Genomic DNA, 16,121 nt, shown 5'->3' with positions numbered 1-16,121 from the left:
TTAGCTCAAGTTCGTCTGGTGATGTTCGGCCACCACGTTGTTAGAAAAGCACAAAAAAAGCACAAATTTGTTTTACTTTTGAAACCCTATATCTAGGCTTTTTCGTTTGTTATAGAAAAAATTGGGCGTCTAATCGTCGTTCTTTGTGGGGGTGGAGGTTGTTAAGCTGCTACGATGGGTTCAGGTCTCGAACAAAATGAAAAATCTCCCACAAAAAAGCCAGCGAGCAAAAGCAATTTCGTTAAAGAAGCAAGTCCCGCGAAAACCGCTCACGATTGGAGGAAATATAGTAATAGAGAAGGAATCGGAAGTGATGGAATCTCGCCTGTGGAAGTGGAATTTTATGATGATGGAACTGTGACATTCTTTTGGTAATAGCATTTGTTGTTGTTTTACCGGGATTCAATTATCACTTTATTTTCATCTTTAGGAGAGCCCATACTTTGACAGTGCTATTTGTTATGATTGCAGCTCTAATTTATGTTGCAGTTTTTGAACCTGTTATTCTTGACACTCAATACAACACCAAACGGTAAACCCAATGGAACAGAATTTCAAAGAAATATATTTTTTTAAACTGAAAATAATATTTTTATTCACAGTGGACTAGTTGCCTGTGTAATTGTATTTATTCTTCTCTGTGTAACCGTGACACCTAATGGGCCATTCAAAAGGCCCCATCCAGCTTTATGGAGATTTACATTTAGCTTGAGCATAGTTTATGAATTAGTGTTGATATTTGTGCTGTTTCAGGTACTTTGGCAACAAATTTATATTTTAAAAAGTATTTAATTAGACAAATCTTGATATTTTTTTTAGACAGCTGATGATGCTAGAAAACTTTTGAAACATTTTGACAGCAAACTGGGGGAAGCCTTAGCTGAACGGAGCTATGGTGGCAGCTGTGTAATCTATGACGAGACTGTGCCAGAAAACCCATGGCATAATGTCCTAGACAAATTTGATGCTTTTGTTCCCACCCATTTTTTTGGTAACACTTAAAAAATAAGGAAATAATTTTTCTCATGTCACTTTATCATTATATCTTTAAATAGGTTGGTGGTTGAAAACTTTGATCCTGAGAGATTGGTGGCTGTGTACTATAATATCCATAATGTTTGAAGTCCTTGAGTATACACTGGAGCATCAACTTCCCAATTTCAGTGAATGCTGGTGGGACCATGTGAGTTGTCCCTTAACTTACTATTTGCTTGTATAAAAAAAAGCATAATGTATTTTGCAAATTTAAAAAAAAGTGGATTATGGATGCATTATTGTGCAATGGCCTCGGAATAATAATCGGAATTCAAACCCTTAAATATTTTTCCATGAAAACCTACTATTGGCGGGGGTTGTGGAACATACCGTCATACAGGTGAAAACTTGAAGGAACGATAAACTCATAACGAAAATTTAACTTAACGTTTCCACGTTAGGGGTAAACTGAAGCGGATGATTGCTCAATTTGGACCTTATAACTGGGTACAGTTCGAATGGCGACCACTCTCTTCACTCGGTCGTTGGTGTGCTACATTGGGGATTATGTTCATTGTGAGTAGTCCCATAGATACGCCACAAAACATCTTACAGGATGCCTCTAACCTGAATTTGTTTTCTCTAGTTCTTGCTGACAGAGCTTAACACCTTCTATTTGAAGGTATTTATAATACTTTTACTTTCTTTTCTTTATTTACTTATTTATTTTTTCAAACATTTTATTTGAAGTTCGTCTTATGGGTTCCTCCTGATCACTGGCTCAATTTAGTGAGATTATTCTTAGTCCTGCTATGGGGAGCAGTCGGCCTTCGTGAAACCTTCCAGTACTTTGATGATCCGTAAGGAACATTTTGTATTACATTCATGCAATGAGTAGTTGCTAAAATTTTTACTTCTTTATTATACAGAGACTGCGAGAATTTTGGACGCCAATCCTGGGTTATTCTCGCGATTGTCGTAACTGAATTTTTGATTGTTGCGCGCTTTGATTGGGAAACGATCACCAAACCATTGCCCTGGTAAATAATTCAAAATTTAAGAGCAGCAAAATTATGACTTTAAAAACAATTAATTATTGTTTAGGCACGTCGTCCTGTTTTGGTCAATTTTCTTCTTATTGCTGGTGACATGGACGGTGTTTAGATTCTTCATTGCTAGTGACCTGCAAAAGTAATTCAACCATGGAATAATACTATTGCACGATTTTACCCCATTTTCTGCTTTTGCTGTTCCAGGAATGCTGATAGATGGTTAGAGGAACAGCGCCGCCGTCTCCTTTGGTTGCGAGCCAAAAGTATAGAGCTTGGTATTTATAGCCCGGAGTCGAATGAACGCCTCGAAAACCCAGATGAAGCTAGCCATCTTGAAAATACTACAGATAATAAGCCACGATCAAGTCCGATGGCATCCAAACCAAAGAAGCGTAGGGCCCATAAAGCAGACTAGTTGAAGAATGAAATGGTCGATCAGTGCATTCTACATATTTGCACACGTTTGAATGGACCAAAACTAAAGCGTTAACAAAGAAAAAAGAATCTTGAATTTGACGTAGAAAGAAGATTAGATCTTACGGAAGCAGAGGGTTGTTTTCAGTTCTAGAGACTAACAACTAATTCATTATACTTGCAAGTGTTTCAATTAAATTGCTACAAAAGTGTTCGATAGCCTAGTCTTGCTTTCAGAGCTGGTCTCTTTCCTCCGACTGAAGAAGGTAATTGTCACTAGTAATGAAAAAAGAAAAATAAAGGAAACAAAAACCTTAAAAAAAAAAAACTACTTCATCATAGTTCAAATCTATTTGCTAATTGTAAAAAATAGATGGCGGTGCATTTGCGTATACTGTCAGCTGATCAAGATGTTTCATAACAACAATGAAGTTATGACCGCCAAGATTTCCTGAGGTGAGAAAATCGATAGCAAAGTATACTACGCGCTACCGGCATTGCGTATAACGAAACTGCAGTTTATAGTCAGCAGGCTGGTTGTCTCGGCGTGTACAGCAGAATCAGCTGTTCCATCAGGCATTGTTACAAAGAGATCTGCAGTGGGTCAAGAGACGAGAACCGGGACTTGCATCATTCACTAAGAAGCCCTTGTACAACGACGTTCCGTATTCTTTCACGTCAATTTTATACGTAAGTTAAATTATTTTTGCTTAAATATTGATGCAGTTTTACGTTTGTCGAACGACATTCCATTTATGTTTCAAGATAGTTTTATCATGATCAACGTTTTACATTGTGTTGATCACGATTCTTTCACTTTTAAGCTAAGTATTGACAGATATCTGCCACTCTCTAGGCAGCTAGTACAACATGCTTCTCTAATTTTGAAGCCAGATTAACTTACAAAGAAAGATTTTTGTGGGAGGGGAAATCTCAATTGAACGATTTTAATCCATTGAAAATCCAAGGGCGTAGCCCTACGGTGAGAACGAATGAGCCAACTATTGGGTAGACGTGTTCTGGGTGACTTTAGTTTGACATTCATAAATGTTACGCGGCTGCGCGCCCTTCGTGCTCACGTGCAGGTCTGAAGCTTTTTCGGGATTCCTATATTACACCGTTGCCAACCGCTAGGGTAGCTGAAAATAAGAATCGTGACCGGATGGCAGTTGTTACATGTTAGATTAGTCTTGATTGTGCGAACAACCCTGACGGACGTTTTGCCGGTGCTGTGTTGATCGACTGTCATTGTTATTACTTCTCAAATACAGATAAAAACAAAAATGGCGACTAGCGAACAGAAACTCATGACGGCAATCCAAGCCCCAGTCGCTCACTCAGGAAGCAAAGTTACGATCGTTGGTGTCGGCCAGGTAGGAATCCTTTTAATTGTTTTATGCTAAACGTTATTAACGGGTTTGCTTTTTCAGGTTGGAATGGCCTGTGCCTTCAGCATAATGACTCAGGTAAACGCTGTTTTACAGTTGTTATCCCTGGTTGCATTATATGAAGTGAAATCCTTATTTTACAGGGTATCGCCTCTGAGTTGGCGCTGATCGACGTGATGGAGGACAAACTCAAGGGCGAACTCATGGATTTGCAACATGGTTTGGCTTTCCTCGGCAATATTAAAATTAATGCTGGCTCAGGTACTAGGAGTTCAATATTCATCCTTGTATTGTCATTAATTGCCATTCTTTCTACGTTTTAGATTACGCCCTTTCGGCTGGTTCAAAATTGTGCATCGTGACAGCTGGAGCTCGCCAGCGTGAGGGTGAATCCCGGTTGAACTTGGTTCAACGTAACACAGATATTTTGAAGGGCATGATCCCTAAACTTGTCCAACACAGCCCCGACACTATTCTCCTCATCGTGTCCAACCCTTGCGATTTATTGACCTATGTTGCCTGGAAACTCAGTGGATTGCCCAAAGAACGTGTCATCGGATCTGGAACCAATCTTGATTCTTCCCGATTCCGCTTCCTCTTGTCAGAGCGATTTAATATCGCACCCAACTCCACCCATGGTTGGATCATCGGAGAGCATGGCGACTCCAGTGGTATGTTTGAAATCATAATTTGCATTTCATTTCACAGCTTCATTACAATTTCGTAACATTTTTCAGTTCCCGTCTGGTCTGGTGTCAATGTTGCCGGCGTTCGATTGAGAGATCTCAACCCGGCTGCAGGAACTGAAGCCGACACCGAAAACTGGGGTCAGATCCATACACAAGTCGTGCAAAGGTTTGACATATTTCTCGAAATAACTTTCTGTTCTAAAGTAATTAATAATCATTCATTTTTCATTAGTGCTTACGAAATCATCCGTTTGAAGGGCTACACTTCGTGGGCTATTGGTTTGAGCGTGTCCATTCTTACCAAGGCCATTTTGAAAAACACTCGCAACGTGTTCGCTGTCTCTACTTTTGTCCAAGTATTATTTCTTAATCTTCCTTGAGATTCGTTTCCATAAGCCTTAACTTTAAAAAAAAAATAGGGAGTCCATGGAGTAGAGCAGCCAGTTTTCCTCTCCGTCCCTTGCGTAGTTGGTGAAAATGGTATTACCGACATCATCCAACAAACTTTAACAGACGGTGAACGCGCTCAGCTTCAAAAGTCAGCCGTCACTCTGAATGAAGTTCAAGTTAACCTTGTGTTATAAGATATTGTATAATGTATTAAATTCGAAATGTCACTGTATTATTCGAATTATGCCTCTTCATTGAACATAATTAGTATATGTATGTCCTAGAATACATGGTTGTGAAGTCATTATATTTAAATTATTGAGTGGGAGTCCCCATAGGAGCTCCTGGTTTTGTACCCAAAATTATGAAAAAAGGAGATAGCTTAAGTTAATTATCACTAATAGAAATATCTGGGGGCATTTCTACGATAAATTTTGCATTGATTTTTTTGCAAAAATAGCGTAATATTTGATTTGTGTGGCACGTTTCTCTAGAAATTAACTCGAATGGCTATTACTGGGTTTAATCCGGATTCTCGCACCGGCCCCAAAAACCGAACCGAGCACGATTGGGGCGAATACTTCATCGCCGGGGTAGGTGGGGCAGGCTGGGAATTGGGATACCACCCGATTCCATTTTCAAAAACAGGCGGATTGCGTAGTATGAAACTATATTTAGAATAAGGGATCCATCAATATAGTTGATGGATATTGATCTATCAATATAGTTTACCTTTGAGTTCAATAACCAAATCAAGAACCTGTCATAAGTTTGTTGGTACATCATCCAGGCTTTATGTCGCCATCAAGTAGACCTCTCATATTAACGTTTTAACATTGAACTTTTATTAACGTCCTGTATCCAAATGAAAAGAAACGAAAATTTTTCACATGAAGCACGAGCAAACAATAATCAAGTTTCGGGTTACTAATCGGGGCAACTTCGGGGTGAACGTGGTAGAAAAAAGCATGTTTTGGTTTGTTATCTCGGTATATGCTCGATTACATTGTAATGTGATGCATGTTCGTTTATGTTGAGTACTGTATCACTAAAATTTTTAATAATTTCGGTTGAATGGGAGCGTAAAATATCGGAAAGCCCCGCCCGAAAAAGGGGGCTCGCAGCAAAAAACTTCCTTGATTGGCACGGGGCCGATCCCCCTCAGCGTCATATGAGTTTCTGCAAAAACAGTTCCCACCGTTTACATTTGGATTTGTGTTTTCCTAGCAGACGGTTTGTCGATCTCATTAGCGATTAATTTCAAGTTTTTTCGTAAAAAGGAGCGAAAAAGATGATTGTTTGACAAGGGAGTAAATGGAAAAAGAAAGAAAAGGGCGTCGACAAATAATTAGAATATTGGGAGCTGAAAAATTTGGTTAATTAGTTGCTAGCCGTAAACCTTTTCAAGTTGTTGACAATTTAGCTCGTCGCACATGCTGCAAAATAAAAAAACAATGCCGGGAAAAGTAAAAGTAAAAATCCTTGCTGGGAGGAATCTCCCTGTAATGGATCGATCCAGTGACACAACGGATGCATATGTTGAAATAAAACTAGGAAATATTACACACAAGACAGATGTCTTCCGGAAGTCACTCAACCCTCAGTGGAACTCTGAGTGGTTCATCTTTGAAGTAAATGTTTGGCATATTTTCTCTTCCCATTAGTTTATATGGAAACACATTATATTGCACACTTTGTTGTTTATTTGTATTTCTTAGGTTGATGATGCAGAGCTTCAGGACGAGCCCCTCCAAATAAGATTGATGGATTATGACACTTATTCAGCTAATGATGCCATAGGGAAAGTGTATTTGGATTTAAATCCTCTTCTGGTCACTCCAGGCCTGTCTGGAAGAGGAATTGCTAGAGCAGAAACTTGTTCGGTCCCATCGTCAGGTAAAAATTAAGTACTGCATACTTGTGTGGGTAAAACTGAATTAATTGTTATTCATATTAATAAAGGAGGTTCTGTATTATCAGGGTGGCTTCCAGTTTATGACACTATGCATGGAATGAGAGGAGAAGTGTCTGTTATAGTAAAAGTTGAATTATTTTCTGATGTAAACAAGTTTCGTCAAAGTTCATGTGGAGTCCAGTTTTTTAGCAGTAAGCAGCTTGATTTAAAAGCATATGTACTTTTTAAGTTACATGTCTTTTGTGTATAGCTCCCTCAACACCGTATGGGTTCAAAATACAGTCTATTCAGGGTTTCGTGAAAGAACTTGTTGTCAACGACGATCCAGAATATCAATGGATAGACAAAATCCGCACACCAAGAGCATCGAATGAAGCCAGACAAACTCTTTTTTCCCAGCTCTCTGGGGAAGTGCGTCGCAAAATCGGATTGAAGGTGCTGGAATTAGGCGGGAATGCCGTAGTTGGGTGAAATCAAATGGCTCAATCTCTTATCTTCAACTCCAGATTGGTAAACTTGATTTAAAATTTAGGTATCAACAGATGTTTGACCTTGAAGGAGTTACTGGGCTAGTAGTGCGTGGCATAGGGACAGCTGTAACCTTGGCTCGGTGCCATTCTGATGGTAACTCAGCTGTTACGTGGTTTAAAGACCAGCATCATGGAAACGGCCGAGAGTAAGTTATCTCTTGTTTAAGGAAATTCTCACAAAATTTCATTTTATTTTCCGCGCTAATCATTAATTTCAATATCCCCTCCGTTGAACCTGCTACGTTTTTACCATCGTCTTCGTTAATTTTTTTTTCTCTTTTTTACATCTGCCAATCAATTGCATTGCTACTTCTTTAACATTTTGGCATTGCTTTTGTCGATTTGCGGTTTCCTTACATACGATTATTACCGATAGACACGAGAGCGATAGGCTCCGTTTGCATCACAGCGAGCCCGTTCTCCAGCTTGATGATTACGAACGCTTGGCTACCCCTCTGCCCCGCTTTTATAGGCTACAATCATTACCGATGCATGAAGATACCAAACAATTGCCAAAGAAACTTCCTCAACTTCTTGGCTCTAATTCGTCCGTTAAACTGTTGGACAGTTGTGGTGTTGTGAAGGTGCCCGCAAAGCGCAAGCTCTCTCTTAGTAATCTTTTCGCCAAATCCAGTGTCAAAGGAAAAATAACTAGACCGCAAGCCCCCACGTCATCAAATACTCTTCTAGTTCCCGGGGATGATGAAACGAGCAAAGGCAGCCCAAAAACTCGGATTCGTTCGCGTTCAATGATTTGCGAAATGTCTCCTATACAAGAGAGTTATGGAGACTCAGTCACCGAATCGCAAGAAAATAGTCCTATAAACAAGATACTTGGATCAACCATTATCCAGCCGACTGATATCATAAGTTTACCCATTGAACTTGCGCATAATTTGCTAGATCCAACAGAACGCTTCTTTAGCGTATTAGAACCCCAAAAATCATCAAGCTGTCGTTTTTCAAATGCCCAAGATGAGACCTGCTCAAGTGGTTCGGAAATGTCTCTTAACTCCTTGGCTCTACAAGCAAAATCAAAAGCTGGGCAATCGTTTGAACAGTCGTTATCGTCCCTATTAATAGATGATAGTGAAGACATTTCCTCTAACGTAGTGTTGAATGCAACCACTTACCCGCCTGAAATGCAACCAATTTTTCCCTACCAAACTAGATCTCCCCGCTGTACAGCCATTTCGCCAGTCGATGTCATTAAACCGCTCGTTAGTACCACCGTCACTGTTCCAGCTGTCGTTCATGGAACAACACCTTCACGGCCAACTCCTTGTGCGCGTCGTTCATCCGAATCTGAAATCAACACAACCCCAAAAGGTAATTCATCAATTAAATGATCTTTAGAGTTGACACTTTTAATTGTTTTCAAACTAATTCCTTTACAGCTTCAAGTTTGTCTGATAGCTTTGGTTCATCTGGAGGTGGAATATCATCCAACTGCCGACCGGCGGCTCATCGCCAGACTTCAGTACCTGCTGCTTCCACTAACACATATCTCAATGGCGTTGATGTTACAAGGAATTTGGATGCTCTCGAATATCCTTTTCTTACAATGAAAACATATCCACCGGGATTCATCGTTCACGTTGGTAATTTCAGGTGGAATTTTTCATCAACAGATGCGCTAAAAGATCTAATTATAGGAGGCACAGTAAGTGCAAGGTCTGTCAAGTTGCTGGATCGAATCAACAATTCAGAGGAACCGGAAACACGAGATAATTGGTGGACGGAGATACGAATGGAAGTTCGTTCACATGCACGAGCGCTCGGTTGCTCCGTCATTCTCGGCTATGAGGAGCATACAAGTATTAGGTATGTATTATGCAGCGCAGTTTATCGTAATTCTTCGTAAATTGAAAGAGCGTATCGTTAAACAGCGAAGAAGTTTGTGTTCTGAGTGCCTCCGGTACGGCTGCCGTCGTCAAACTTCAACATGAGGTGGATACCAAAGATATAAACCATGGAAAAAGCAATTCCGTTAACATGGATGATAGCAAAGTGAATCTGCCGTGCCGCGTGTGCCATATCCCTTATAGCAAGGCCAGCATTCCTTTCCCCATCAAACTCTCTCGCTGTGCTGTATGCAGGCAAGTTTTTGTAGTTCCCTTTGTTTATTTTATGGCGCATAACGGTGACTGCTTTAAACTCTTTCATAGGAAGGGTAAAGTTCCTGACGTGTTAATAGCTACTATCGAGCCGCCGACAGGAATGCTCGTGTCGGGCCGCGGATGTCTAATACAGGCACGGCTCTGCCGCCCGAAACGTGCCGAATCTCGAGGCGATCAGCAAGCGAAAGAAATTTCAGACGGTATATTAAATAATGCTAATATGATGGTGATATACCGTCCTAATTTTCCTTTTTAACTCGGTAATGGTTTAAGGACTGCCGTTCCTTGAATACGAATTGCATAGACAATTAATCAATAAATTACGAACCAAAGGCATGAACGCCATCTTCCATCTAAAGGTAACCAAGTTAGAAACTACGTCACTCTAGCTATGCAACACAATGTTGTGCTGGTTTTAGAACATTGATGAAAGAATTTCGAATTGGCTTGTAAAAGATGCTTACAATTTTTTTTCTTCAGGTACAAGTCAGCATCGGTGAACGACATGTAGTTGGAGTAGCTACAGGTACGGCGCTCTTTTTAAGCGCATTACCGACTCCCTCGTTACCTAAGCCAAGCAATCCTAGCATATCTTCGAAACAGACGAAACGAGGACGTATTCACAAGTTATTGATTGAAGCCCACGCGGCCAGCCAAGAACGTTATGGTCTTAATAAACAACTGAATAAAGTAAACGACGTGGAAGAACCCAAGTGGACTGACTCGGATGATACCGACGAGGATGCCAATGATCTCGATCTAACAACTGGCAATAAAGATACATGCGTCATAGAGGTAAACACGCGTAGTCTTGTTTATTAATCACATTTTTTAATGTATTGTTTTTTACATTCGTTTGATCTTGTTTTCATGGTAGATCGACGACATAGAAGACATTGATGTGATTGAGCTACTGATCGATCCTGAAACACCGGAAGGTTTTGACGTGGTGACTACCGAGTCGGTTCCTGGATTACCGATCGATAGCATTCGCCGGCGTCTTAATCTTCAAGCCTTCAACCGTGTTTGGAAGGGAAAGATCCCCACCATACACTCTGCACGATATCTAAACCGCTGCTTTGAAATGATATTACGGGTTTAAAAATTTTTAAATCATTTAATTTTTGTTGGAGGATGACGTTTTCTTTTTGTTGTGTCAGAGCATTTACTTCAAACTGCGTAAGGCACGTCCGTGTGTGATCACTAACCTGGAATTCAGCGTCGATTTGCCCGAAGATGATGAAATTCAAATTACTGTGCTAGGTAATCCATCAGCTGCAATAGCTGATGTTGGCGTTTAATTTTTTCAGGATATTAATCTATCCTTTTTTCCTTTTCATAAACATCAGGTACTGCCATCACGTCCTTCAACAAAACTATGATAGAGGTTGCCCCATGCATAGGAACTTCTCTCAAAGGCGTTGGTACATTCCCAAACTATTTTTCCCCCACCCTAAATTTGACACGTTGTTAATATCACGGCATCGTCAAATTCTTTTGTTGTCGTCAAAAGGCTCTACTGAAAACGAAATGATTTTTCATCTTGAGGATGACGTTCAATTGGCAACGTCAAACGAGCAAGCCGCTTCAAGGGTAAATCAACCCAACCGTCATATTCCGCCTCCGTCCAATCAGGGCCTGTTAAAAACTCCTGGCGACAAAGCCAAGATTTTTGTAAGCAAAAGTTGCTTTAACTTTTGAATGAAAAAAAAGAATTACTGTATATACGTCTTGTAAGCTGACGTCACGCTTTCTTATCTAGGTACAGAAGGAGCGGCAGCCTGTGGATATCGTTACTCTAATCCATTTACCCGGTTCACGAGTCGAACGCTACCTAGGCCATCTCAATTTTTTCTTCATCCGAGAGAGCACTAGCATTCGCGAGGTAACTTTCGTTTTCTGTTGGTAATTCAAACATTAACGAATAGCCGTTTTTCTATTGAAGGATGGCGGCTTGAGCGGTTTCATGCAATCGTTTATTACGGAGGTACTGGGAATCGTACGTGCTCACGTCTCTGCACTAGGAGGAAATGCCATGGTTTCGTACTTTATGACGCAGTGTGTGCTTCTGCATAATCCCCACAAAAATCAGGTTCAACTCGGGAAAAGTTTATGAATGTTGAATTCATAAGATTTTTTTCTTTCGACCTTCAATTTCTGTTTTATCTTTAAAAGGGTCAATGTCTCATCAATGTTGGTGGGGATGTCGTCCAGGCTGCCCGCTGCACTCACGAAAAGGATGTTTAGATGGCGTTATACAATTGTTTCGGTAGATTGTATCCACGGTAAAGAGATTACTTTGAATTCTTCCTTAACCGCTTCCATCCGAGGGAAAGGTGTCAATTTCAATTGTTTAATCTTCATGCCCTTAACCTCATTGCTCATTGATAGATTCTCCTGTTCCATTATTAGGTTTTAGAAATATCCTAGGCGAGGCGTGTATTATTCTCATGTCGCATGCCATGTTATATTAACTCCCTTTTTGCTCTTTTGCCTTGTTGGCTAATAGGATATATACTACAGAATTCTGTAGATCGTTCAAGTTCGACGTTGCGTTCAAACGTCCTTTATCTCTTTGAGGTGTACCCCATTTTTTCCCGGCCCAACACATGGAAACCAATCTTGTCTTAATTTTCGCGAGATGTCAAAAGTGGAATCAGTTGTTTCACTGAACCCCACAGCTGATAACGACATCGAATGTGGAAAGCTAATGGAAGACAAGTGATTAATATCATCATTTATTTTCTGAAGCATCAACATTAATTCTTGGCGGACATTAATCCTCTGCCGCGTGTGTTACAAATCGAATAAATATATCGACCAATAGATACCAAATAGTACAAGTGAGAGAGAAACGACCGGCCTCATGCCTTCATAACGGCGACCACGACTGGTTGTTAGCTTGTTGCGTAATGGTGTCCAAGAGTCTAAAAACCGATGGGGAATGGTTGATGTCGTGGAGGAATGTGCGAGAACACAATCAATTAAAGCCGAAACAAGGACAAATAGAGAATGGGGAAGTACAAAAACTAAGACATGGAAATGAATCCGACTGGAATTGGGCGCTGTTTGACTAGATCCACACAGATGGCCATCGTAAATTTGGTATGTTTTCTTTCTGTGTTTTGTGGATATTGTAGTTTCTGATTTATGATCTGCTAACTTGTGTTCTTTATGTTTCTCAGTTGATTCATTATGGATGAGATCCACGTGCGCGTCCTTGCTGCGGATGATTACGACTATTTGGAAATGGAACATCTAGTAATTTGTAAGTATGTCTCTCCGTGTGAATATGTGCTTATACATGTGTTTATACAGATAAAAAATAAGACAAAGAAAATTGAAGACGCTTAGAAGAGGAAAAGTCGTCAGGACCCCGATGTTCTTGTCCGCTAACGTATGCCACCCACGTCCTGGAGGATGTCATCGTTCGATTTAAAAATGTGGACGCTGCATGTTCGTTTTTCTTTTGATTGATACGTATGTTGGCTGCTTTAACACATGTTCTTTTTAACGTCTGCCAAATCGCAGGAATACGTGATCGACGTCCTGTCGTTTAACGCCGCGGTCACTGTCCATCATTGGATCTCGCATGGCTGCAATTCGAGAACGAACTGAATGGTAATTATTTTCGTTCAGAGACTATTAGGCAATAATGTGAACAAGTAAAAGCCGTAGCGATGGAAACGTGCGGACGCTTTAGAAGTCAAGAGGCATGCAACACACAAGTGGAGGTCAGAACTCTTAAGAGCCATTACGTCCTTCATCAAACACTTTAAAAGCTTTAAAACAAACGGCAATGACCACAATCTGCGGCCATGCAGGACGGAAAAAATGAAATCAACTGATCGTGACATTTCGAACAGCACGGAATGAATTGGTGGAAACCATAGTCTTAAGTGCACTTCCGCCGTTTCTCTGTTTATCCAGCGTTCGCCTTGCAATTGAAATTGGGAGATTTATAGAGAGGAAATAAATCTTTTCGGCAATCAAAGCTCCGTGATATTGCCATGTTGTTTATGGAAACAAAGAAAGAAAAAATCCCCTACTACTTTAATGGAACTCTACGTAAGTAGCTTTAAAAGCAATAAGTTTGGAGCGCTTCGTGCAGAGGTATAAACTGCAATAATTAAGTGGCATTACTTTTATCGTCAAGGTATTGTTCAACGGCGTTGGAAATCTCGGCGATGCCGTAAAGGGCGGCGCAGATCCGACGGAGCCTAGGCGGAAGAGCGTCCGAGACCTCCGGGTTGCAGTGCGGCGGTGGGATGCTGCCGGCCTCGGCGACTGGCGATCCGACGACGACCATCACTGCGAAGGCTAGAACGGCCGCGGTCGCCAACATAGCTGCAGTTTGATGAGTACCCCGTGTTGCGAGCATTTTCTTTTTTAGGGGATGGAGATTTTCTGTTCAACCGAGAAATAAGACAACAGCTTGACATGTGTGGGAAATGACATTTATAATTGAGATGGGTGCGCCTCCGCAACGGTAAGTTCAAGCTTATTAGTCAGCCTTTATCGATCGCTTTAGAAGATTCGGAACCTCAACATTTAAAATAGCGTTTAAGCATTTCGGTTTAATGCGTTGTACTTTCTTCTGTGGGTCTCGTCTTAAAATGCAGGTCGCGTGAATTGCTCCCCCGTTCCGGAAAGAAAAAGAAAGATAGACATTTCTAATTCAATCGAGCTCTACGTTTCTCGAGGGAGAAGCGCACGAGACAAAACAAGTGAGAAGAAAATTGCTGTTTCTGCATCTCAACGGTACAGTCTTTTCCTCTTTCATTAGCAATATTGTTCAAAGTATCTATTCCTACGGCCTCGTGCATTTTCATTTTACGTTCTGGACACTTGCTCATTTCCTGTCTCATTCAATCTTTTAATGAAATTTATGGCCATGCATTGGCTCCTTAGTTACACCCGGAAAGCTAATTGCTTATGCAAAATTAGAATACCCTCATTTCTCAGCCTCTCTATAAAGAACTCTAATTAATTAAAAGGACATAAATTACAGTTCCATGCGTAATGAACGTCATTCATTGGGGTACTGTAATCTTTCACATAAAGCTATGCTCTTGATTTTTGCGATAAAGTCTTTCCTTTTTTTTCCGCCTGTAAGATGTCAATTAAACTCGGGAGTTAATCAATTTTTCTTTGGCAGGTCTCCACTTTGTCGTCTGTTCTCAACAAACTCCAGCCAGGCAGCGCGCCAACAGGTGAACAGTAGTAATCCTTTCTTAAACTGTTTTTCGCTTAAAATAAAGAATTGGCTTTTTGCTTTCCCGCATGTTTTTCTAGGAAAAAGATAGACGCTGATATGGACAGCAAAATGTAACAACTTTTGATTGTAATCCGATCATCTTGCATTGTTACGGTTAGGCAATGTTCAAGTTGCCTTGACGTACCGAAGAATTTCCTTCAAAGGATAATTTTTTTTCTTCTAAAAAAAAAGGAGGACTGGAGAACTAGTCAGGTAAGAACTGTGAACTATTCAAATAAGTACTTGATCCAATTAGTTGGTGTGTAAAAGTACGAGTTTTGCTTATGCGTTTGAAGAATATCTTCTGAAAAATGCCGAAGTAATTCGTCCACTAAACGTAAGAAGGGAAAGGCGTGGGAAGGTGGCAAGAAGCAGCTGTTCCAGAAACTTTTTTTTTCGTTCCTTCAACTGGAATTTTGTCACAGTATGTCAAATACCCTTTTACAGCTTTCCATTTACGACGTGTCCCCGTGACCTGAATTGTTATTTGAACAAGCGTTCCAAATGAAATGGGGCCCATCAATTCTGCCATAGGATAATGTTCCGTGAACGACGCTAATGGATGTACAGCGATAGCGGAACCACTCCCGCATCCCGTTACCGCACCCTCCCGTTCTAAAACGCATTTAACAGCTTCCGTCGATAGGGAAACGCTTCGTCTTAAATGAAACTTGTGTTTTTCCAATGATTGGTTTACCTGTTTAAGTTTCGTTTAGTGGATATGGAGATGCGGAAGACCTCGGGAAGTCCGAAGAAGAGAGCGGATCACTCGGATGTTAACTGCTTACTAGAGTCTGTTTCAGTAGGGGAGCGCATCTTTTATGGGGCCAAAGAGCGTGCGGGCGGGTAGCGCTGCGCCTCAGACAACCGGTCCTGTGAGTTGCGACGCATCCTGGGCTGGATCCCGCCTACGTAGTAGCAGACAACAACATTGTTGCTCGTCGTCCTACTGAGACGGCCATCCTCGCATCCTTCTTGTACAATGGCTTCGTCTTCTTGCCCTCTTATCCATCACATTTTCATACCTTTTAAGGAATGACGCAGCGCAGTCTGGTCTGCCATCTTCCCTCCCTTTTCATCGCTCTCTTTTCTACGGCGATCCAAAATCTTCAACGAGCCATTGGAGAATGCTTGAGAAATGCAATATCAGCCTCGATGGCTCATCTTCTGTCGACAAACATACGGTTAAACGGGCGATTGTTGACTACAAGTGTGTACGTATCGATGACGCCCTCAGTTACGTATATTGAACGGCTCTTTCTGAAGTTTCCTCACGTCTGATTCCCCGGAAATCTGTGGCTTGCCCAATCAAATTTTTTTTTTTTTAATTCGTGCATGCCGCAATGCACTAGTATTCTTGACTCACGGCATGCAGTCGTTCCCTATAGAGT

The 16,121-nt window shown here is 40.9% G+C and overlaps 3 protein-coding genes across 6 annotated transcripts; all 3 read left to right on the top strand.

Moving 5' to 3' along the window:
* Positions 1–23: 23 nt before the first annotated feature.
* On the top strand, positions 24–2,653 carry LOC130687171 (phosphatidylserine synthase 2-like). The gene is made up of 12 exons (XM_057510313.2): positions 24–371; positions 431–532; positions 603–753; positions 820–991; positions 1,056–1,183; positions 1,257–1,375; positions 1,437–1,551; positions 1,622–1,657; positions 1,726–1,835; positions 1,905–2,015; positions 2,080–2,166; positions 2,232–2,653. The coding sequence occupies exons 1-12, from the start codon at positions 175–177 to the stop codon at positions 2,440–2,442; spliced, it is 1,539 nt and encodes a 512-aa protein (XP_057366296.1). The 5' UTR covers positions 24–174; the 3' UTR covers positions 2,443–2,653.
* A 331-nt stretch (positions 2,654–2,984) lies between these two features.
* LOC130687178 (L-lactate dehydrogenase-like) lies at positions 2,985–5,212 on the top strand. 2 transcript variants are annotated; one of them, XM_059495197.1, is made up of 8 exons: positions 2,985–3,131; positions 3,713–3,814; positions 3,872–3,907; positions 3,973–4,090; positions 4,153–4,500; positions 4,567–4,684; positions 4,751–4,874; positions 4,938–5,212. In XM_059495197.1, exons 2-8 carry the CDS (start codon positions 3,725–3,727, stop codon positions 5,100–5,102), a joined length of 999 nt encoding a protein of 332 aa, XP_059351180.1. In that variant the 5' UTR covers positions 2,985–3,131; positions 3,713–3,724; the 3' UTR covers positions 5,103–5,212. The 2 variants fall into 2 exon arrangements, with proteins under 2 accessions (XP_059351180.1, XP_059351179.1); XM_059495196.1 differs by lacking the exon at positions 2,985–3,131 and adding an exon at positions 3,413–3,526.
* Positions 5,213–6,203: 991 nt separating this feature from the next.
* On the top strand, positions 6,204–12,299 carry LOC130687187 (C2 domain-containing protein 5-like). Of its 3 annotated transcripts, none has more exons than XM_057510337.2 (19): positions 6,204–6,539; positions 6,627–6,804; positions 6,871–7,014; positions 7,074–7,290; positions 7,356–7,499; positions 7,730–8,682; positions 8,751–8,954; positions 9,009–9,177; positions 9,243–9,456; positions 9,526–9,673; positions 9,747–9,832; positions 9,954–10,268; positions 10,351–10,569; positions 10,634–10,736; positions 10,823–10,897; positions 10,987–11,147; positions 11,236–11,358; positions 11,419–11,565; positions 11,649–12,299. In XM_057510337.2, the coding sequence occupies exons 1-19, from the start codon at positions 6,342–6,344 to the stop codon at positions 11,718–11,720; spliced, it is 3,870 nt and encodes a 1,289-aa protein (XP_057366320.1). In that variant the 5' UTR covers positions 6,204–6,341; the 3' UTR covers positions 11,721–12,299. The 3 variants fall into 3 exon arrangements, with proteins under 3 accessions (XP_057366320.1, XP_059351158.1, XP_059351157.1); XM_059495175.1 differs by having other exon boundaries at positions 6,212–6,539; positions 8,525–8,682; positions 11,242–11,358; XM_059495174.1 differs by having other exon boundaries at positions 6,213–6,539; positions 8,525–8,682.
* Positions 12,300–16,121: the final 3,822 nt, after the last annotated feature.

This window comes from Daphnia carinata, chromosome 4 (assembly GCF_022539665.2).
Source record: "Daphnia carinata strain CSIRO-1 chromosome 4, CSIRO_AGI_Dcar_HiC_V3, whole genome shotgun sequence".
In the NCBI taxonomy this organism is placed as follows: Eukaryota; Metazoa; Arthropoda; class Branchiopoda; order Diplostraca; family Daphniidae; genus Daphnia; species Daphnia carinata.
The sequence above is the reverse complement of the archived record's forward strand: the minus strand, read 5'-3'. Positions and strand labels throughout refer to the sequence as shown.